The 24409-nt window shown below is 39.5% G+C and overlaps 2 protein-coding genes across 2 annotated transcripts in view; both read left to right on the forward strand.

Annotated features, from left to right (window-relative positions):
* The window catches only part of LOC126161364 (dynein axonemal heavy chain 7), a 1035864-nt gene that overhangs the window by 26939 nt on the left and 984516 nt on the right, over positions 1–24409 (forward strand). The gene's annotated exons all lie outside the window — the stretch shown is intronic.
* Positions 11227–14898, forward strand: LOC126161365 (ankyrin-1-like). Its single transcript, XM_049917135.1, has one exon. It carries the CDS (start codon positions 11888–11890, stop codon positions 13901–13903), a length of 2016 nt encoding a protein of 671 aa, XP_049773092.1. The 5' UTR covers positions 11227–11887; the 3' UTR covers positions 13904–14898.

Below are 24409 nucleotides of genomic sequence, written 5' to 3' on the forward strand. Positions count from 1 at the left end.
CATGGGTACTCTGACATTACTTCCCGTGTATCTTCTTGGTTCGCATGAAATCCAGAACAGTTCTCGTACCTTCATTCACTGTGCTGAATTCTCCGATCGAGAGGTAAATATTTGCCTTTCCCTAACGTAAGAAGTCACACCCCAGCATACAGGCCACCATTAATCCCTTAACAATAAGGAAAGAGCATTTCATGGCTTATTCTCCTAAGAAAATACCTACCTGCACCTGGTACTTAATAGCTTGTGCCTGTGTACCAATGTCCCCGGTCACCGTACAGTTCTGCACTGGATTACGTGGGCAATTTTTGTGCATTACTTACGGCCTTAAAGAAATCAGAGCTCGGGACACTGGCTATTGCTCATGTGTTAATATATGCGTCCGCAATTCTGCTACCCGTACGTCCTTCGACTATTGCCTGCACTATCTCAGCTTCGGTACTCTTGTATCTCCGCGTTTCCATTAGTAGATCTTTCTGCATATCGACACCATCCTTGTACCTCAGGATTTGTGTATTCGTGTTCTTGTCATGAGATGTGTCCCCTCTCTGCCAGTCGGCCAACAGTGGGGAGCGTATTGCGGTCGATCGGCCGCGAGCGGTTCCAACAGCTTGGTGGAGGTTTACATTTTGTCCTGAGTTTCTGCTGCCATTTCGATACGCAGGTTTATTATCATGTGATGGTGGTCATGTGCCCTGGGTTCAGTATACTGGATAATTACTGTTATTGTTCCATTGATTTCCGTCATTCCTCCTCCGCTGATTAGTATTATTGATGTTATAGCCTGGATTAAATCTGTCTTTATAGCGCCGTTTCCTGTTAAACAGCGTGTGACCATCACATTATTGTTGCTCAATCATCCTCCCATTACCATTTCCTTTGTTGGAATGAGCATTTCGGTTTTCATGTTTGCACGGAGACGATTAATTATTCCCGTGCTCTCTGCTTGCTTTTGTGCAATCCTGTGCCAGGTCAGTGGCGTCTAGTAGTGAAAGATACTTTCCTGGATCATCTTGCGACACATTTATTAACTTATCTTTGACGTGACTCGGTAGTCTTAATTTCAATATCCTAATCACATCTCGATTCGAAAGTAGTTCGTCCCAGTACCTGGCTTATTTACATATTTCTCAAACTACTTTCGTGAAGTTCCCTGTTTGGGAATATATGTCTCGTGGGGGCTCTGTAGACTTCCATTATAAGTCATTCTTGTATTGAAGGCGACCAGCACTTCGTTAAAAATGCTCTTTCAAATTGGTCAGCAGTGTGACACCTATCTACCATCTCGTTTTCCCACAGTGCAGCATCGCCTTGTATGTGGGAAACAATGAACTGGTTATTTTTGTTTCTCTAGGCAAGCTTCAAATGGTATATTCCTAAACCCTTTGATAAATATAACAGGGTGGACAGACTTCTTTTCTGCATTGAAGGTCCGAAATTGTCTGTGCTTTATGAGGCTTGCTTCTGTCATCATACTAGATACAGACGGAGCTGCCCCCATAATATTACCATTTATCTGCGGTTGCCCTCGCGGGCTAAAACTCCCCGTATTATATGCATATGGCGGTTCGTGAGCTCCAAAAATGCTTGCTGCATAGCTGTAAATGTTTCTACCATGTGCAGTGGTACTTTCAGGTTTCTTGATAAGCGAGCTTTCGCGTTCCAAATCGGAAACATGCTGCGGCACTTCACGTGGTAGCTCATCGTTAAGTTTGTCGTTAGTGTGTCCTAAATCGGTTTTGTTTATTTCAGCTTCATTGTTATTACTGAAAGCTGTACCATTACTTGCTTGCTGTATAGCATGTTTTACCTTATTGTCAATCTTTTCCGCAATTTCGATATCCTTTGCCATTAACCAATCACTAAATTTCTTTTCTACCATCTTTGCTTGTTCAGTAAGGTGCTGTTCAGTGGTTGCCTTTTGCACATGGGAAGTCTGCAAATGTTGTAGATCACTCACAAGCTTATTGGCCAAATTTGGTAACTCGCCATACGCCTTTTTCATTTCAGATACCTCCGATTGAAATTTTTGAAACTGCTTGTTAATCTTTTCGGCAAGTTCCGTATTTCTTTCGGCTTGTCGCCGGCCTCTTTCACCCCCTCGTTTCTTTTCTCTTCCGGCTCTTTCTTTTTCTCTCCTGCTAATTTTTGTTCTAATAAGCTAGCTCTTTCCTTCTCGCTATCGGCTCTTTCATTTTCTCTCTCTCTCTGCTAATTTTTGTTTTAATAGTCTATCTCATTCTTGAAGCTTTCGCAAAAATTCAGCAGAAGAATTTGGCAGTGGTGAACACACCGGTGCCGCTGTCGTTTCATCTACTTCCAGCCTGCTAGTCATTGGTGTATGTGCTGACTGATCTGTTTGATCTACATCCTGCCTAGTCATCGGTAGAGTGGATTGTCACTAGCACTCTGCATGGTGCTAGTTGCTGTAGTGACAACACTTTCGTGTCCTACATTGCTTATTTCTTGCATGTTTTCGTGCATCACGAAATCTGAGCTAGACTGTGAATTTATATTCCTTCAAACCTTAACCATAACTGATCAAAAATTACAGTATAACTTCACAAGAGTTACATGTATATAATCACTTTCAGTGAAACAGCATCAACGACCAGTAACACAAAAATTCAACATCTGATAAGTATATATCTGGAAAAAAATTCTTCGAAAACAGAGCTCCTTATCGTATGCGTTTCTTTATTCGATTTCATCTGTAAAATATTTCGTATTTCTCATCCCAAGGTACTTTATTCAGTTCTTCAATAATATTAGATTCTTGTTCTCCAGTGTAGTTTGAGCAGGAAAGAAAAATTTTATCTAGTTAGTACATATACATAATCACACACAACATACACATAAATAGATTTATACGTCTAACGAAAAAACAACAAAGAACGAAGCTTGTCTAGCTTGAAGCCGGAAACCAGATGGCTATTTGGTTGGCCAGCTAGACGGCGCTGTCATAGGTCAAACGGATGTCAATTGCATTTTTTTAAACAGTAACCCCTATATTTGATTACATATTCGTGTAGTACGAGGTGCATTCAAGTTCTAAGGCCTCCGACCTTTTTTCTCCGGACTGGAAAGAGATAGAAACATGCGCATTGTTTTAAAATGAGGCCGCGTTCATTGTCAATACGTCCCAGCGATGGCAGCACCGTACGGCAGATGGAATTTTACCGCCAGCGGCGAGAATGAGAACTGTTTTAAATACTTAAAATGGCGACGTTTTCCTTACTTGAACAGCGTTCAATCATTCGGTTTCTGAATTTGCGTGGTGTGAAACCAATAGAAATTCATCGAAAGTTGAAGGAGACATGTGGTGATGGAGTTATGGATGTGTCGAAAGTACGTTCGTGGGTGCGACAGTTTAATGAAGGCAGAACATCGTGTGACAACAAACAGAAACAACCTCGGGCTCGCACAAGCCGGTCTGACGACATGATCGAGAAAGTGGAGAGAATTGTTTTGGGGGATCGCCGAATGACTGTTGAACAGATCTCCTCCAGAGTTGACATTTCTGTGGGTTCTGTGCACACAATCCTGCATGACGACCTGAAAATGCGAAAAGTGTCATCCAGGTGGGTGCCACGAATGCTGACGGCCGACCACATAGCTGCCCGTGTGGCATGTTGCCAAGCAATGTTGACGCGCAACGACAGCATGAATGGGACTTTCTTTTCGTCGGTTGTGACAATGGATGAGACGTGGATGCCATTTTTCAATCCAGAAACAAAGCGCCAGTCAGCTCAATGGAAGCACACAGATTCACCGCTACCAAAAAATTTCGGGTAACCGCCAGTGCTGAAAAAATTATGGTGTCCATGTTCTGGGACAGCGAGGGCGTAATCCTTACACATTGCGTTCCAAAGGGCACTACGGTAACAGGTGCATCCTACGAAAATGTTTTGAAGAACAAATTCCTTCCTGCACTGCAACATAAACGTCTGGGAAGGGCTGCCCGTGTGCTGTTTCACCAAGACAACGCACCCGCACATCGAGCTAACGTTACGCAACAGTTTCTTCGTGATAACAACTTTTAAGTGATTCCTCATGCTCCCTACTCACCTGACCTGGCTCCTAGTGACTTTTGGCTTTTTCCAACAATGAAAGACACTCTCCGTGGCCGCACATTCACCAGCTGTGCTGCTATTGCCTCAGCGATTTTCCAGTGGTCAAAACAGACTCCTAAAGAAGCCTTCGCCGCTGCCATGGAATCATGGCATCAGCGTTGTGAAAAATGTGTACGTCTGCAGGGCGATTAGTCGAGAAGTAACGCCAGTTTCATCGATTTTGGGTGAGTAGTTAATTAGAAAAAAAATCGGAGGCCTTAGAACTTGAATGCACCTCGTACGTAAAGAAATATGAATGTTTTAGTTGGACCACTTTTTTCGCTTTGTAATGGATGGCGCTGTAATAGTCACAAACATATGGCTCACAATTTTAGGCGAACAGTTGGTAACAGGTAGGTTTTTTAAATTAAAATACAGAACGTAGGTACGTTTGAACATTTTATTTCGGTTGTTCCAATGTGATACATGTACCTTTGTGATTTATCATTTCTGAGAACGCATACTGTTACAGCGTGATTACCTGTAAATACCACATTAATGCAATAAATGCTCAAAATGATGTCCGTCAACCTCAATGCATTTGGCAATACGTGTAACGACATTCCTCTCAACTGCGAGTAGTTCGCCTTCCGTAATGTTCGCACATACATTGACAGTACGCTGGCGCATGTTTTCAGGCGTTGTCAGTGGATCACGATAGCAAATATCTTTCAACTTTCCCCACAGAAAGAAATCCAGTGACGTCAGATCCGGTGAACGTGCGGGCCATGGTATGGTGCTTCGACGTCCAATCCACCTGTCATGAAATATGCTATTCAATACCGCTTCTACCACACGCGAGCTATGTGCCGGACATCCATCATGTTGGATGTACATCCCCATTCTGTCATGCAGTGAAACATCTTGTAGTAACATCGGTAGAACATTACGTAGGAAAGCAGCATACGTTGCACCATTTAGATTGCCATCGATAAAATGGGGGCCAATTATCCTTCCTCCCATAATGCCGCACCATACATTAATCCGCCAAGGTCGCTGATGTTCCACTTTTCACAGCCATCGTGGATTTTCCGTTGCCCAACAGTGCATATTATGCCGGTTTACGTTACCACTATTGGTGAATGACGCTTCCTCGCTAAATAGAATGCATGCAAAAAATCTGTCATCGTCCCGTAATTTCTCTTATGCGCAGTGGCAGAACTGTACACGACGTTCAAAGTCGTCGCCATGCAATTCCTGGTGCATAGAAATATGGTACGGGTGCAATCGACGTTGATGTAGCATTCTCAACACCGACGTTTTTGAGATACCCGATTCTCGCGCAATTTGTCTGCTACTGATGTGCGGATTAGCCGCGATAGCAGCTAAAACACCTACTTCGACATCATCATTTTTTGCAGGTCATGGTTGACGTTCCACATGTGACTGAACACTTCCTACTTCCTTAAGCAACGTAACTAACCGGCAAACGGTCCGGACACTTGGATGATTTCGTCCAGGATACCGAGCAGCATACATAGCACACGCCCGTTGGGCCTTTTGATCACAATAGCCATACATCAACATGATAACGACCTTTTCTGCAATTGGTAAACGGTCCATTTGAACACGTGTAATGTATCACGAAGCAAATACCGTCCGCACTGGCGGAATGTTACGTGATACCACATACTTATACGCTTGTGACTATTACAGCGCCATCTATCACAAAGCGAAAAAAGTGGTCCAATTAAAATATTAATATTTCTTTACGTATTACACGAATATGTAATAAAATATGCGGGTTCCTATAAAAAAAAAGAAGAAAACGCATTTTATATCCGTTTGATCTTTGGCAGCGCCATCTAGCGGGCCAACCATAGCGCCATCTGGTTTCCCCCTTCAAACTAGACGAGTTTCGTTCTTTGTAGTTTTTTCGTTTGATGCTTATTTCGTGAGATATTTGGCCCGGTCACTATCAATGTACCACCCTGTATGTGTATCAATTGTTCTGGCTCCACGTAAAAGGGTGCCAGTTATTTCATTTTATTCTTGCTTACGGGTCCGTTAATTGATATTCCGATACCAAGCCTGGCTAAAAGGATGTAAATTTGCATACGTTAGAGGTCAGACTTCCATAGGCAAGCCAATGAAATAAGAATATGTAAAGAGAATAAAATACTGGTTTTACATTTACTTTTTATTGGTGGTTTCACTTTTACCGTAAGAAGCGTCTAAACAATTTATAGTCTATATTTTGAGATTCTTTCGTTCGTAGTCAAGGCCAAAGCTGCTGTATATAACTTGGATCTAAAATATTGTAAATACTGACACTGTAATAAAACAAGCCCTCTGCTATGCAAGCTATTATTAAATGAAAAACTTTAAACTTCTTTGTGGCTGCAGCTGTGGGAAAACACATGAAATATTTTGTAACATTTTAAAGTGCTTTGTAATGGCGGCTGATTGTTGACACTAGCGACGTTCTGTTTCCTGGCGGTGCAGCAGCTGCAAATTGCTAGAAATTGTTTAAATGTTCAAAACATTGACATGAGGGATCAGAAGATTACTTTCAATAGTTACAAGGCTAACATTTCATACATATATTAACAATTACAGCATACACACTTCCTCAAAGTAAATAACCCATTCTCCAAGAACAAGGGAAACAGAAGTAAGACGGACAGAAGACGCAGCGGCTATTACGAGCGCTTTTTTATAAAACAAGAAAAGCTACTATTATGTATAATTGCAGTTGTCAGGGATAGTAGCTATATTGTTCAGACTATGTCTTTGATGAAAAATAATTACTGTACACTTCAGACATTTCACTAAAAAAGTTACAAAAATCACACAGTCCTTTAATATCTGAATCTGGCGACGTTATATGCAATATCACCATTGGAAGAAGAAGCCGGATAAACAATAAACAAATTCCACTATATTGTTCATCAATAAGTGTTATGTAGCAAAATTCCGGGGTACGACTATATCATGTTTCTGTTATAAACTACATCCGATCAAGAGGGCTTAAAAATGAACATATCGTGGATTTCTTGAATAAACAGTGAGTAAGAAATTCGTGATTTTATTGTATCATACGGACATTAGTTGGCTAAGTCATGGGAAAGTATTACAGTGCTTTTTCTCTCTGTTGGAGGAAATAGTAGAATTTATGAAAAACGATGCAGATGACCTTCCTGAACTGAAAAATGAAGATTGGGTCAGTGACATGTTTCCTCAGTGATATGACGGCCCACTTAAAGGAGCTGGACTCAAAACTACAGGTAAATTCATTGGCAGTGTATGTGCTTTCAAAATGAAACTTGCACACTTCAAAAACTGATTACGGAAAGGAGACATGGCCTATACATTTTCATGCTTGCAAAATAATTTCTTCAGAGAAACATGCTGTGCTGGCAATGACATTTTTCGCTGCATTGATAAATAAGTTGAAGAACACAAGAGGTTTGCGTTGTCAAAAGCGGAGGAAACAGTGTTCATGGTGTTGAAGATCCTTTTTCTATAATCCCAGGAAAGACACCTATGGACTTACATCAGGAGATAATAGAAATTAAGTGTTCTCCAAGGTATAAAACCAAGAGTGTGGTCTTCTGGATATCTGTAGCCACTTGGACAGAAATAAATTTAATAACCTAAGAGATGCAGCAGTTAAAGCATTCAGCATGTTTTACATCACTTACATATGCAAACAAATATTTTCTGTTCTGAACTGAAATAAAAACAACTTTCGCCCTTGTGTAACTGAAGAACGTTTAGAAAACATAACTTAAAACCTCAGCGTCAAATATGACTCCAGACTTTGAAAAACTTGTCAGCTGACATGAGATGCAACGTCTCACATTAAAGCTTTGTTTCAGTTTAGTATATTTTTATGTTGTTCTTTGTTGTTGTTGTTGTTGTTGTTGCCTTCAGTCCTGAGACTGGTTTGATGCAGCTCTCCATACTGCTCTATCCTGTGCAAGCTCCTTCATCGCCCAGTACTTACTGCAACCTATATCCTTCTTAATATGCTTAGTGTATTCATCTCTTGGTCTCCCTCTACGATTTTTACCCTCCACGATACCCTCCAATGCTAAATTTGTGATCCCTTGATGCCTCAGAACATGTCCTACCAACCGGTCCCTTCTTCTTGTCAAGCTGTGCCACAAACTCCTCCCCAATTCTATTCAATACCTCCTCATTAGTTATGTGATCTACCCATCTAATCTTCAGCATTCTTCTGTAGCACCACATTTCGAAAGCTTCTATTCTCTTCTTGTCCAAACTATTTATTGTCAATGTTTCACTTCCATACATGGCTACACTCCATACAAATACTTTCAGAAACGACTTCCTGACACTTAAATCTATACTCGATGTTAGCAAATTTCTCTTCTTCAGAAATGCTTTCCTTGCCATTGCGTCTACATTTTATATCCTCTCTGCTTCGACCATCATCAGTTATTTTGCTCCCTAAATAGCTAAACTCCTTTACTACTATTTTTATACTGTTTATGAAAACCGTAACCGTTTGTCATGCTAGTATGCTGTTACAATAGGTATTCCTCGCCGTTATTAAATGTGTCTTTTAATAAAAATATTTTGAAAACAATGTATTTATTCATGAGTTTAAAAATAATATTTGTTTGATTTCACCAAGTTTATTTATCTGTACAGCATGTCGGCTATTTCTGTGTCACAGTTCAACGAAAACATATAATAAAATAATAATTAATAATTGGAATAATGAACAATTTTCATTGATTTCAAATATTATATCCAACATTATTGATGCTGTGGCCCGTGATTTAGTTTCTAGTTTTAATTTGGCCCTGGACTACTTGTGATTTGTGTAATCTTGCTTTAGAACCTCTTAAAAGTTTCATTAACGGTAAATATTTAATACATAATTTGGGGCCACGCGGTGTAGAATGCCGTTTCACGGTCCGCGTGACTTCCCCCTAGGGACCCATGACCTCAGCAGTTTAGTCCCATAAGACCTCACCACAAATTAAACTAAATTAACATAATTTGGGCCTACTTGCAATGGCGTGACAACGGCCGTGAACGTGTGCAAAGACCGATGATCAATTGCCGCCCTTTGTATGAATAGCGTACAGTGTCAAAACACTTAGCAACACGATACACACAACGTGGCAGTTGCCTCAGACTCAGAGTGAAATCAAATTTAACAAACTGTGTTGGTACGTCTGTGTGCTTGTTTCACGAATCCGGTGGTTAGGAAACAACGAATCTGACAAACATACGTTTTATGGAGCGCATGCTTGCTTCCTTTGTGGTTCATTATTCCTTCCTTGTTTCTGAGTTCGCTGCTGTACCGCGTAACAAAGGGAGGCGGGAAATAAACCGCTGCTTTGTGCTATGCCGTCTTCCATTATTGCCTTCTTCGACGTTGGTTGCCAAGTTGACTAGAAGGCATGCAGTGCGCATAGGCGTGCAATGTAGTAAAACGGAGCTGCTTTCGTCGAAACTAAAATACCGGTCCATCGACAAACCTTCAAAGGTTGACTATGTTGTGATGTACTTTTTCTACTCAAATCAAGGGCACCATGAATGGGGCTCACCCTGACTGGCAGTGGCCTTTAGCTACGTGAAGCATAAAAACTCTGATTATGCACCTCAAAAAACCTTAAAACGCCCAGAATACTGTTATAACAATTTAAGGCGAGTTGTAAACGAATAATTTTTCTAAAAAACTCGAAAAATTAGAACTTTCGTACAAAATCACTACTGTCGCGCAAAGTGTGGGTGTACCAGATAAAAACGTGTAAGCAAATGTTTCAAAAAACTATCGTACTTTTCCGACAACTGACGATTTTTTTTTGCAGTGGCTTTATTGTGTTTGAAACAAGCACGACCGCTTTTTTTTCAGGGTTAGCCCTACGATCTGCTTTGTAGAAGTCTTTGCGTCGGGTTGTATCCGAACAGCAGGTACGGGGAGAGTCGATAAGAGAGAGAGAGAGAGAGAGAGAGAGATTTGACGCCCCATTCCAGTCAGAGTGAAACTTTAAGTGCGCCGGAGGAAATGGCGCAATTTCCCATGAACATTGTAGGGACCAAACATGTCATGTAACAATTGCTAAAGCCATAGTATTTTTCATTCTAGTCGTCCAGATTCACCTCATATTGTCTAAACTTACATTCTAGCGGAACCTACACACTTATTTCTAGATGTGTATGAGTCTTCTGCACTGAATAAGAAGTCTGTAGTCCAGATTCCTGTTGGGTGTGGGGGGGGGGGGGGGGGGGTGGGGGGCGGATTATCTTGTTTGCAATCTCATCCCCCTCTTGCGTTCGATACAATTCCCTAATTACCTCATGAACGAAATACCAGCTTACCAGACGATCAGATCAGCTATGTGACTAGGCTGAAGAATTACTAGAAAATAGTACCCAATTTCTCTTTCTGAACGGAGAGATATGATCCGATATAAAAATAGCGTCTGGCATACCACAAGGGACTGTTTTAAGAACATTACTGCTCACTATTGCCTAGCGGATAACGTTAGAAGGTTCAGTTGGCAGTTGGACCTAAACGTAAATAAATAAATCGTAGTGTGCGTACAGCAAATAAGCGGGAAGGTCCGTTATTGTTTGATTAGACGTTTGTCAAACAATCAATCGTGTTCGTACTGGATCTCCGTGTTTCCCGATTGGTCAGTAATCAGAGAAATTCAGAATAACACAAGCTTGCGTATATATTTGATGTTCCCAGTCTCTGGATCGAATAGACTTCGTTGCGTTCTCTGTGGTAAAAGAATGTTTTTATTTTTATTTTGTATAACTACTCAATTACAGTATTGTAAACAACTCCGTGTTTAACCCCTTCGCTGCTCACTAGACTGAAGAACGAACAGTTGAATCAAAAACGTTTCGCACGCCAGGATTGCGGCGATCTCCTGTCCAAACGCGATATATTTGCGTATATGTGATTTTTTGTGCACAGATTTCTCAGATAACCTCCAACTTGGGCGCATGTCATATATGCGCAAATTTCCGGTCCGCCTGCTACACTTTGTCTGCGCAGTTGTGATGAGCGCAGACAAATCGTTGTGTGTGGACCGGCAACGGACCGGTCAATAAGCATCAGTTAAAATCAGCTGTGGAGTAAGCAGCACGAGCGGTATCTGGTGGGGAAAACGCAAGGCGTTGTCGGCAGAGCCGAGCATAGGGGTGGATCCGAGGCGATAGTTTTGTCTCGACAGTTGGCGCCAGATTCCGAGAGTTTACGTGCACATATTGAGTGCAGAGTGTACGTCTGAATGTTCGCTATAGCTGTCACAACACACATACGGATTTGTGATATTACAGTTTTCTTTGCATTTTGCGATAGTGGAGGTGTATTACGTGTGTAGTTGTTAATCACACAAGTCCGTCTGTTAAATTTGGTGTACCTGTTGACGCCGCAACGGGGATTCACCAAGTACACACATTTTTGAAGGATTCGACGTGTCGGCAGTACTATTCATATTTGAATAGGGCTGTTCGAGGAGCGGAGTGTGAGTTTTGAAGTGTTGTGTATTGCTAGTATTTCAATGAGATTGTGCAATGATTGTAGTGTTATTTTGCGGTAGTATCAGCTTGACCACTTCGTAGATACATTTTTCTTGATTTTGAACTACCGACGTGGATTAATGTCGCCGATGTTGGAGTACCTGAGAGATGTATTTTCATTTGTTTGAGTGCTTGTGTTAGGGATTCGCAAGCAGCTTTTCATACGACTGTGGACTGTGGTAGAAATTTCAAGAGTTTGTTCAGGAAAAGGTTGTGTTTGATTAAGCTGTTTCCCTTGTCCACGACGTATTTCGTGAACCATGTACGCGATCGACATCGTGACAGCACTCCTCCATGCGGAAGTAGAAGCCGGCAACTTGCAAGGTGTCATGGAAATGTTGGCGAGAGGAGCAGACGTCGAAGCCGCAGACTTGTTCAAGGTACGACCGATACATATCGCTGCCGAACAGGGCCATTTGGACATTCTTAAAACACTTATAACACGGGGTTGTAATGTAAATGCACAGGCGTCCGTCCCAACTCCAATGTCGAAGAAATTGGAGCGGGGCATGACGCCGTTACATATAGCAGCTAAAAATGCTAACCCGAACCTCGCGCTCAGTTTGATTGATGCCGGCGCTAATGTGAACGCCAAGAGTAGCTCCGGAGTGTTTCCGTTGCACGTTGCAGCACAGAACGGCCGTTTGCCCATTGTGGAAGCGTTGGTTTCTGCGAATGCAGACGTAAATGCTGAGGACGACAAAAAACATACCCCTTTATTTTGTGCTGCGGCGCAGAATTTTGAAGACGTAGCCAGATTTCTTATACTACAGGGTGCTGTTATAAATGCTAGAAATTCAGACCGTTCGACACCACTGCATTTCGCAGCAGAAAAGGGAAATACTAACATAACAAAGCTGCTGATCCAGAACGAGGCTGAGATTAATGCAAAGAATTTGGCAGGCATCACCCCATTGCATGCGGCCACACATAACAGACAGTCTGCAGTAAGTCAGTTTTTGATTAACTGTGGAGCAGATGTGAATGAAAGAGATGACGTGGGATGGAGGACTCCGTTGCATAACACAGCACAGAGCGGATACCCAGCAGAAACCGCCAGACTTTTGATTGCGAAAGGAGCTAACGTGAATGCAAGGGACAGGACTGGAATAACACCCTTGAACCTTGCTGCAATGTACGATTCCGTTGATATAACGAACATCCTGATCGAGAATAAAGCTGACGTTAATGCCACTGACGATCGAAAGTGGACATCATTGCATAGTGCAGCTGTTACAGGCTGTTTGGATACTATAAAAATTCTTATTGCCAATGGTGCTGAAGTTAATGCGAGGACTTGCGAGCAGACAACAGCATTGCATTTCGCAGCAATCTACCGGCATGCCGACGTAGTCAAATATCTTTTGGCTAAAGGAGCCGAAGTTAATGTAACTGATAACAAAAACTGTGCGCCACTTCATTTAGCAGCAGAAGAGGGTTCCCTCCGAAAGTCGGAACAATGTCGTGCACAGGGCCGAGATTCGAAACTAAATACCGTGAAAACTCTCATTGAAAACGGAGCAGATATAAATGCCAAACGAAACAATGATGAAACAGCTCTGCACCTAGCTGTAAAGGCTAACGATCCGGTAGTTGCTCGGTGCCTATTAGAGAATGGTGCATATTACGATGCGAAGGCCTTGTCTCGGTTTGGTAACTTTACCGTTTCAGAGATTGCTGCGAAACAAAGAAACGAGAACATAAGCGCTGTATTGCACAAAATCGGAAAGCTGTTTCAAGCAGTGAAAACAGCTAACTGCGCTGAAATTGAAAAATGTGTTCAAGAAGGGGCACCAGTCAACAGCAGAAGTATCAAGTATGAAACACCACTTACGTATGCATGTTGGAAAGGACAGTTAGCCGTTGTTAATATTTTGCTTAAGAATGGAGTTGATATTAATCTCAGCAACAGTAATGGCATTACTCCTTTACATTATGCAGCAAAATTTGGGCATCATGAAATATTGTGCATCTTACTGAAACATGGTGCAGTGTATAACGCCAAAACCAAAACGGGCAAAAAAACACCTCTACATTTCGCCCAAGAAGGAGGAAATAAAGAAGTTTCAGAGACTCTAAAACTGATTAGAAGTATGTTTACCAGAATAAGGAAAAAGGATAATACAGTGCTAAAAGAGTTAAATGAATTGAAGGACACACAATATGCCGAATTTCTTGCCATAAAAAACTGCAAAAATATAAATAAAGAAACTCTGACACAAATAGCTTCAAAAAATGGGTATGAGGAACTTTGTAAATTGTTGTGTGATTTGTAATAATGTAGAGTGCTTTGTTATTACTCATTTTAATAGAGTAGATTACTTTGTTATTACTCATTTATGGCAGTGAATGATTTGACCGAAGTAGTTCAAGTTTCATGACTTGATATTCATTTCCTGAGATTTTGTGCTCTGTCAAGGGATATTATAGTGTCCTGTAATCAATAAAGTTTCTAAACAACATTAAGGTTTGAAAATCTGGTATTGCTTATCAGATTGGTATGAATGACCCTAAGCATCAGTATTCATGTTAATATTTACCACTAAGCATTTTGTGATGTAAAGCACTTCAGAAGCTTAAAGTCTAGATTCATGCATAAATTTTCATAATATTAGTGTTTTTATTAGAGAACTGAGACAGTCTTATGTATTGTTCATGTGTATGTTTAATGTTCTCTCTCACTTCACTGTTAGAAGCATGTGAAAATAATTAGTATGTTAAATATTTCTTTACAGCCCCACAATGCATGTGATTTTCTAACAATGCCTCAGTTAATCACTCCATTAAGTGTGCAAAACATGTTCATATGTTGGCATTTAAGAATGTATGAAGTTTCATATTTAAGAATGTATGAAGTTTGATGTTTAAACTGTATTTAAAATAATAAAAATACATGCCCTGTATTGAAATAAGAATGTGAAATTCTGTACTGTTATATACTCTAGCTACTACTTATGACTTGTATGGATCTGACATTGAAAATAGGTACAGTGTCCATAATTATACAATTAGGAACTGCGATTCAAGTGTAGATAACTACAGTAGTGATCAGAATTGAAATTAACGAGAAGTGTTGCATACAAATGGGAATGTCATCCAATTACAGTGATGTTATTTTAATCCAAATACTGTAAAAGACACCTCAATATTTGTCATTTTCCATTTGTGTGTGACATTAAAGAAAAGCTTTTTGATAGTGAAAGCGTAAAATTATGTGCTAGATTATTCTTTCTTTATGGTGGTTCCAGTACATACAAACTAACAGATGATGAAGGTAACTGGTTAACATTAGTGGGCTCTCACAGAAAACCCGTAAAGGGGTGTACTGTTGTCCATCTCCACACCTAACATTTTACATTTTTCATATAGATGTGAACACTAATATATACTTCTAGTTATTCTTTCTTTATAGAGGTTCCATTACAAACCAACTATCAGATGATGAAGGTAACTGGTTAACATTAGTGGGCTCTCTCAGAAAACCTGTAAAGGAATGTACTGAAAGATAGTACAGAGTATGGGAGGTTCAATACCTTTTGGAAAATAAACGTGTAGGTTTTGTTGTCCATCTTCACACCAAACATTTTACAAATGTGGTTTCATGTAGATGTGAACACTAATATATGCTTCTAGTAGCTGGTAGCTGTAGATTATCTTATATATTCAGAAGACCTCTTATAATCTCTCTCTCTCTCTCTCTCTCTCTCTCTCTCTCTCTCTCTTGCTATATTTAACATAATAAAATTAGGAAAGAATCTGCTACTTTGCAAAGAGAGGGGAAACTATTACCTCAGATGTACTAAGTAACTGCTGTATATCTCCTGTTGGTAGGTTATATTTAGAAACCTGTAACTGTAGAAGCTTCTTCAAGTGGCTATTGCTAATTGTCAACCATTCAACAGGAGACATTAGGTGCTTCATGGAATGAGTGAAAAGTGAGTGTTTTTTAAATTTATTTTTGATGTATAGGGCTTCCGAATTTCATTCATTAGGTCACTGTTGAAGACCTGTGTACCAGAATATGCAACCCATCCCGAATATTGCCAACGGGGTAAGATCTGATTGTGTAAATTACAGTTTATTTGAAACAGTTTATTGTTACCAAATATCATAATATAGGAAATGTGTATTTTTAAGTGAGAGTAGGATCTCCAATGTCTCTGAAAAGCACTAATTAAGATACATGGTTACCATCTTTGAAGAGACTATTTTGTGTTATTTCCTTAAGATTCATAGCCTCAGAATACAATTTCATTATTTATTGATTTTGTTTTGGTTTTGTGACATGTTATACAGATGTGCAGATAGAAAATACGGAGATGAACATTACAAGTCTGTAACAACATTAATGCAATTTATGTTGGGTGACTACTGTGGACAAGTTTGACTATAAATACAAATGACTATGTCAATACAGTCTTTCAATCATAAAATGTATTACAAACATGACTGATATAATATGGCTGATAATTGTACATTACAAAATTCCAATTCCTTGGGTGGGGAATTCATTTACAGAGTAGAAACTCTGATCCATTGTAATTGACTTAGGCCATTTTTAAACTGGCTTTCTATCTTTACCAACTTGGTGTTAGGAATATGAATGTATAATTGTGTTCCACTGTGAAGGAGACTATTCTGATTAAGACAGATGTTCTGGCATGGGAGACAAGAATATTCTTGCAATTTCTTGTTCTATGAGTGTGCACAGAACTGTTTTGCTGATATGCGTTGGAGGTTTTTAAGAATCCCGTTAGAATGACTGTTGTTTTGTAACCATACAGCTTTGGAAGGTGATATGCATTGGAGGTTTTTAAGAATCCTGTTAGAACGACTGTTGTTTTGTAACCATACAGCTTTGGAAGGATTAATATCTTTAATGAAGGGAAAGAGGATGAGATAAATCTTGTACCTTTACATTGCTTGTGATTCTGATAGCTCCATTTTAAGTTTTGATGGTTATACAACAGTTTGCATTCCCCCAGTCTACAAGGAATGAGTGTATGTAAAATAAATTAATACTGTTGTCTTCAAGAGGCTCTTGATTTATGTGACTCCATTTTGGTGTTAACCAAATAATTTTGTACGAAGTTTTCATGTGGTGATTGACCTTTAATGTTTATTTTTGTCAACTATTATTGTTTCAGAATTGCATAATATTTCTGTTTGTACGATTAAGGGTTAAATTGTTTTCTGTGAATCATGTAGGCCTGTGCAGTAGTTGCCTAATCTGTGTTTATTATTATTGAGTTGTCAGATCCTGGTAGCTGAGTGGTCAGCATGGTGGAATTTCATGCGTAATGGCCCGGGTTCGATTCCCGGCTGAGTCGGAGATTTTCTCTGCTCCGGGACTGGCTGTTGTGTTGTCCTTATCACCATCATTTCATACCCATTGACATGCAAGTTGTCAAAGTGGTGTCAACTCGAAAGACTTGCACCAGGCGAACGGTCTGCGTGGCTGGAGGTCCTAGCCACATGGCATTTACATTTTGTTATTGAGTTTGGGCTCTTGACTGACATGCTTATTATCATCAAATAATAGTTTGCAAACAACAATTTTAAGTTGGTAGGAGCTCATTTATATGGGGTTGGACCAGAAGCAGATCCAACGCTGAATCTTATGGGACTCAATACTTTTTATCAGTGCGATCTATGTTCTGTTTTGCTGTGATTCTCTATACATGTAATTGCATTTTGCCATTAAGGATGTCGTGTTTGTATTAAACTAATAAAATTTTGTGGTTCACCTAATCCAAAGCTTGGTGAAGTAATAGAACATAGTAGCAGGGTAATTTTTGTTGTGAAGTCTGCCATGGTTTTAGTTGTTTGGATATTTATGGCTTTCTCTGTGGAGATTCCATTATGAGAGCAAATCTGAGAAGCAGTCAAGCAGATTTGCTCAGAATGAGTTAGTATTATCTTGTAAATCACTTTCTGAAAATGTTTAGACCAAAACTAGAATGAGTGAAATGGATTTGCAATTTGCTGATTTGGGTGTATCAGTTTTTACAGATGCTTCTAGCACATGACTAATCACAAAAGTCATTGGTGGCATTTTAAAACATAGCTGAAAGATTTACCTGTGTCAGTGACCTAATGGTTTTGTTATCTTGCTGTGGGTAGTATATTTCACACTGGTGTCTGTTATGGTGTTTACAGTGCTTACTTGATTGACTCTGATTCACACGTGTTCAGTTTTTTATTACCAGGTGCAATGTTTGCTGCTATCATGAGCAGCTAATTAATGTATTTGTGGCCACGAATTTCAGTGTGTTGTCGTCACAGTGATGTGGGATCTTAGATTCATTTACTTGGCTTTGATTCATTTGCTTGGTTGTTTTTATTTTTTTAAATTTTTGTTTCTTTGTGTAACAATGCTTCAAATTAATTTTTGCTTTATTCTTTTAATGTTTTATCACTTTGCATAGTACATGATGCAGCCCCTCAGATAACAGCTTGGAGGACTTAATAATACCATTTGTAATGGATTTTTCTCTACAGCTTTTCCTCCAAATTAAGTAGAGCTCTGTATTCCTGATGCAAGATAACTTAATTGTAGGTGGTATCCACCCATTTTCCCTGCTTTTATTGCACTCTACCCTTGTTTGCTTTTAGAAAAACAGGGCTCAAAGTACTGTCGGAAATGTTTAAAAAATAGATTATTTGTCTACGTTGTTTGCTTTATAGTTTGTAGTTCTCTTCTACTTTTCCATAATTCTTCTACTCTCTGAATGGTTATGGTTTTGTTGTACAGTCGTTTCCTTGTGTAACATTTTATGTATTCCACTTGGGTGAATGTATTGAAATCCTTTTATATTTCAGTGAATGATGATTCCCAGTTTCTTCTGGCATCGGTGGTTTCATCTTGCTGGAAACTCAGTCAACTCACCTGGAAGGACAATAGGATCATAATATTTATCTTTTTATGGTGCAAAAAATTCTTGTGATTTTAAAGTGGCTGTGGTTTTTGTGTCTGGTAAAATAATTTTTGTCAGGTGCAATCACATCTATGTTTATAGGGTACTGATTTTGACTTGTTACAAACAGTCGCTTTAAGGCATATAATGAACAGTAGAACCATGCAATTTTCTATTATTATCTGGGCCTGTTTTGTTGCCCCAGAAAAGTGTGGTAGGACCTCTCTTATTCTCTATACACGTAAATGATCCCATAGGTGAGCTGCTATTTGCAACTGTTTGCTGATGACTCTGTATTGTCACTGAGTAACTGTAGAGGGACTTATGATGACTTAGACAGAATTTCTATTTGGTGCAATGAATGGCAACTTGCTTTAAATGTTGAAAAATGTAAGTTAATGCAAACGAGTAGTAAAAACAATCCTGTAATGTTTGAATACAGTGTATGTTGTGTGCTGTACGGCAGAGTCATTTCTACGAAATATCTAGGCCTAATGTTGCAATGTGATATCACCTGGAATGAGCATGTAAGGATGGTGATAGGGAAGATGGAAAGACCAACTTCGGTTTATTGGGCAAGTTTTAGGAAAGTCTCGCTCATCTATAAAGGAGACTGCATAAGGAACAGGTTGTAAAGGATGACGTCACCATCAGGTTGTAAAGGATGACACCAAAGCAGTTCAGAGGTTTGCTGCTCGATTTGTTATTGGTAGGTTCTATCAACATGCAAGTGTTACAGAGATGCTTTGTGACCTCAGATGGGCATCCCTCGAACGAAGATGACATTCTTTCATGAAACACTATTGAGACAATTTGGAGTACAAATACCTGCAGCTGATTGGAGAACAATTCTGTTGCTGTCAACATACATTTCACTTACAGACTGCAAAGACAAGAAGAGAGAAATTAGGGCTTATATGGAGGAATAGAGACAGTTCTCTCTTTCTTGCTCCATTTGTGTATAGAGCAGTAAATGAAATGACTAGTAGTGGTATCATGGCTTGCAGAGTATGTAAGTTGTTGTAGAAGTAGATGTAGGTCATTTGACCAACAAGGTCAGGTAAACTATTTACAAGAGAATTTACACCCAAATCACAGACAGTATTTTGGTGAAGAACAATTTACTAGTAGCTGTTGCACTATGACCTTCAATTTACGCTGGGAAATTTATCTTACAAAACAAACCACAGCTGCATGTCAACAACTATAGCCGTCCTTAATCAGTACTATCAGGCAATAAAAAATCAACATTAAAATATCCTCGGACAATGAGCCACTAGTTGAGTATTTATTAACACACTCTACAGAAAATGGACAAGGACAAATCAGTAAATGAAATAGAATGTTCTAAATTCATAGATGTTTATACTAAAAAGAATCTGAACCGAAAATCATATGTTATAGATCGTCTTTTAAGTGCCTAAGCTCTGGAACTTTTGTGTTACAGATAATTACAGACTTTAGAGATGACATTGTCAGAAAGTTGTCTTACTTTTCGTGTTTTCACCCACTAACCTCTTATCATATCATATTCTGAGGTAACTTGCCTTTATGAAGAAAGTAGTAGTTGCGCAAAATCACTTAACAAGGGCCAGCTGAAGTGGTCGAGCGGTTCTAGGCGCTACAGTCTGGAGCCGCACGACCGCTACGGTCGCAGGTTCGAATCCTGCCTCGGGCGTGGATGTGTGTGATGTCCTTAGGTTAGTTAGGTTTAATTAGTTCTAAGTTATAGGGGTCTGATGACCTCAGAAGTTAAGTCCCATAGTGCTCAGAGCCATTTAAACCAACTTAATAAGGATAATGAGTAGTGTCTACTCTAGAACCTCTTGTAGTTAGATCTTTAAACAGCCGGCCTACTGACAACAGCCTCGTGGTACATTAATTCCTTTGTTAAGTTAGTTGTCAATGATCAATGATCATTCCAAAACCACATTATAATATTTGAGGAAGAAGTGACTTGTGTTATCACTCATAATACAGAAAGAAGTGAGGTATGCAGCCATGAAAATTTTTAACTAGTTACCCCATAAAGTAGAGAATGTAATAGAAAATTTTGTTATATCCAAACATAAACTGAAATCAAATCTGCTTAACAGCTCCTTCTGCATAAAAGAATTTATAAATATATATGCCTGGAACTTTGATTTTACAGTTTCTGATTTTTATGTTTTTCATAATGGTACACCAGAAATTTGTAGCCCCTGTGAAAAACCCATAAGATCAATGCTAAAAATTCCCTGATGTTACATTTGTTCCTAGTAAGATTTACTTTGGTTCTAAATTTTTACTTGGCATCTCGCTTGACTTCATCCCATTTTCTTCCAATTGACATTTGATGTGGATGAACAAATGGTAAGTGGCTCAAAAGACAGTTGGTTTGCACTATGGGTGGTGGCAGAATTAAGGGAATATTGGCCGTTGTGGAGAGGAGAGATGTGAGAGAGGAAATATTGATGTAGTTTACGATTGGTGCTGCCAGCATAGCTTGCAACATTTATCTTCTGTATTCTGCAGCAATATCAATAATCAACCATTTAAATTCAAACTCTGAGTCTCGAAGAACGTGCCCAGTCATAATCAAGGGCATGTTGCCCATTTCTGGCTAGTGAACCCTTCTAGTTCTTAGACTTTCCTGGCAATTTTGTGAGATCTCGTTGAATTGGGTGTACTGCCGGTGGTCTGTGTGAACTCTTATTGGCTGGTGACTAGTTAAGTCATCCAATAGTCAGCATAGCTACCACACCACAGTAACACACGTAAAATGACCTCAACTACTGGAGGTGTGGAGAGGAGGAGTGACCCTATAGTGACGGGAGTGCTGGTAGGGGTGAAAGCTAAAAACGTACTTTTCATGCAGATGATGTGCTATGACAAAGAAATCACACAGAAGTAGAACAAAGGTTTTGTGATAGCATGTTCTAAAGACTTTTGTGTTCAAATCTAACCTGATAAAATTGCAGCAAATACATACACTATTCGCGTACATAATTTGTATCACATACACAACACACTGTAGATCGTAAAGACTGGCAACAGTGATAGAGGGCATGAGGGAAAACTATAGCACCTGAGCTTTATTTCAAATTTACATTTTCCACCGTGTACAGAAATTCTCTGAGCCAGTTTCTAATAATTTCAATTGTGGAAGTGACTCATTTTTTCATGTCTTTGTTTCTGTCATCAAGCTTAAAATAACACTTCAATGGTGGTGAGAATATGAAGTGCAGCTCATAAGAAAAGCTTTAAACATTAACAGCAATGGTGACGAAGTATGTCATTAAGCAGGTGTCCACATTTATGCTTATGGTTTAAACACTTAACTGCTGTGATGCTTTTAGTTTAATTCAACATATTCATCAGTGCTTGGTTTTTACCGGCTGAGCACAAAGGATCATCTCTCAAAAATATGTGTTTTGAATGTATAATTTGAAGTTGCAGCATGTCATAAAACAGCTTGATTACCCCGTAGCCGGATACCAATTTCAATTTTTTGATTAGTCTTTACATGCTGTTCCACATCTGTGATTTTTTCAAGAACTGATGGATTTCATTAGCACAAGTTATTGTATAGGCATTGTATTGTAAATTTAATTTCCTCCTCTTAGACTGATTTTATACATAGTGTTGGAGAGGACTGCAATTTTTAATCATATATCCCAATTTCATATGTTTTTGCTCATATTTTGGGGGGTTTTAACATTTTCCTCAAATCTGCTTTTCCTCAATTTTGCATTTATAAGCCTGAACTGCACAAAAATGTAAAATAGGGGTTTCGTTGTGCATAGTAACAGCATTTTTTAAAATTTTTTATTGTTTTATAGATATATATCGGAACACGTGAGGCAATACTGACCCTACGACTTATCTTAGAAGCTAGATTAAGGAAAGGCAAACCTACGTTTCTAGCATTTGTAGACTTAGAGAAAGCTTTTGACAATGTTGCCTGGAATACTCTCTTTCAAATTCTGAAGGTGGCAGCGGTAAAATACAGGGAGCGAAAAGCTATTTACAATTTGTACACTAACCAGATGGCAGTTATAAGAGTCGAGGGACATCAAAGGGAAGCAGTGGTTGGGAAGGGAGTGAGACAGGGTTGTAGCCTCTCCCCGATGTTCTTCAATCTCTATATTGAGCAAGGAGTGAAGGAAACAAAAGAAAAATTCAGAGTAGGTATTAAAATCTATGGAGAAGAAATAAAAACTTGATTCACGGTTTGAGAATGTCATGTGAGAAAAGTTGTTGTTGTTGTGCTCTTCAGTCCAGAGACTGGTTTGATGCACCTCTCCATGCTACTCTATCCTATGCAAGCTTCTTCATCTCTCAGTACCTACCTCAACCTACATCCTTCTGAATCTGTTTAGTGTATTCATCTCTGGTCTCCCTCTACATTTTTTACCCTCCACACTACCCTCCAGTACTAAATTGGTGATCCCAACTTCCTGACACTTAAATCTATACTCGATGTTGACAAATTTCTCTACTTCATAAACGCTTTCCTTGCCATTGCCAGTCTACATTTTATATCCTCTCTACTTTGACCATCATCAGTTATTTTGCTCCCCAAATAGCAGAACTCCTTTACTACTTTAAGTGTCTCATTCCCTAATCTAATTCCCACAGCATCACCCGATTTAATCCGCCTACATTCCATTATCCTTGTTTTGCTTTTATTGCTGTTCATCTTATATCCTGATTTCAAGACACTGTCCATTCTGTTCAACTGCTCTTCCAGGTCCTTTGCTGTCTCTGACAGAATTACAATGTCATCGGCGAACCTCATAGGCCAGCCGGGGTAGCTGAGCGGTTCTAGGTGCTACAGTCTGGAACCGCACGACCGCTACGGTCGCAGATTCGAATCCTGCCTCGGGCATTGATGTGTGTGGTGTCCTTAGGTTAGTTAGGTTTAAGCAGTTCTAAGTTCTAGGGGACCGATAACCTCAGCAGTTAAGTCGCATAGTGCTCAGAGCCATTTGAACCGTTTTTTTTAACCTCATAGTTTTTATTTCCTCTCCATGGATTTGAATTCCTACTCTGAATTTTTCTTTTGTTTCCTTTACTGCTTGCTCAATATACAGATTGAATAACATTGGGGATAGGCTACAACCCTGTCTCACTCCCTTCCCAACCACTGCTTCCCTTTCATGCCCCTCGACTCTTATAACTGCCATTTGATTTCTGTACAAATTGTAAATAGTCTTTCACTCCCTGTATTTTACCCCTCACACCTTCAGAATTTGAAAGAGAGTATTCCAGTCATCATTGTCAAAAGCTTTCTCTAAATACACAAATGCTAGAAACGTAGGTTTGCCTCGCCTTAATCTATTTTCTAAGATAAGTTGTAGGGTCAGTATTGCTTCATGTGTTCCAACATTTCTATGGAATCCAAACAGATCCTCCCCGAGGTCGGCATCTTAGTATTTTGCAGCCGTGGCTTTTTAAACTGAGAGTTTGGTAATTTTCACATCTGTCAACATCTGCTTTCTTTGGGATTGGAATTATTATATTCTTCTTGAAGTCTGAGGGTATTTCACCTGTCTCATACATCTTTCTCACTAGGTGGCAGAGTTTTGTTAGGCCTGGCTCTCCCAAGGCTGTCAGTAGTTCTAATGGAATGTTGTCTACTCCTGGGGCCTTATTTCAACTTAGGTCTTTCAGTGCTCTGTCAAACTCTTCACACAGTATCATATCTCCTGTTTCATCATCATCTACATTCCCTACCTTTTCTATTATATTGTCCTCTTGAACATCACCCTTGTATAGACCCTCTATATACTCCTTCCACCTTTCTGCTTTCCCTTCTTTGCTTAGAACTGGGTTTCCATCTGAGCTCTTGATATTCATACAAGTGGCTCTCTTTTCTCCAAA

Source organism: Schistocerca cancellata, chromosome 2 (genome assembly GCF_023864275.1).
Source record: "Schistocerca cancellata isolate TAMUIC-IGC-003103 chromosome 2, iqSchCanc2.1, whole genome shotgun sequence".
Lineage (NCBI taxonomy): Eukaryota > Metazoa > Arthropoda > Insecta > Orthoptera > Acrididae > Schistocerca > Schistocerca cancellata.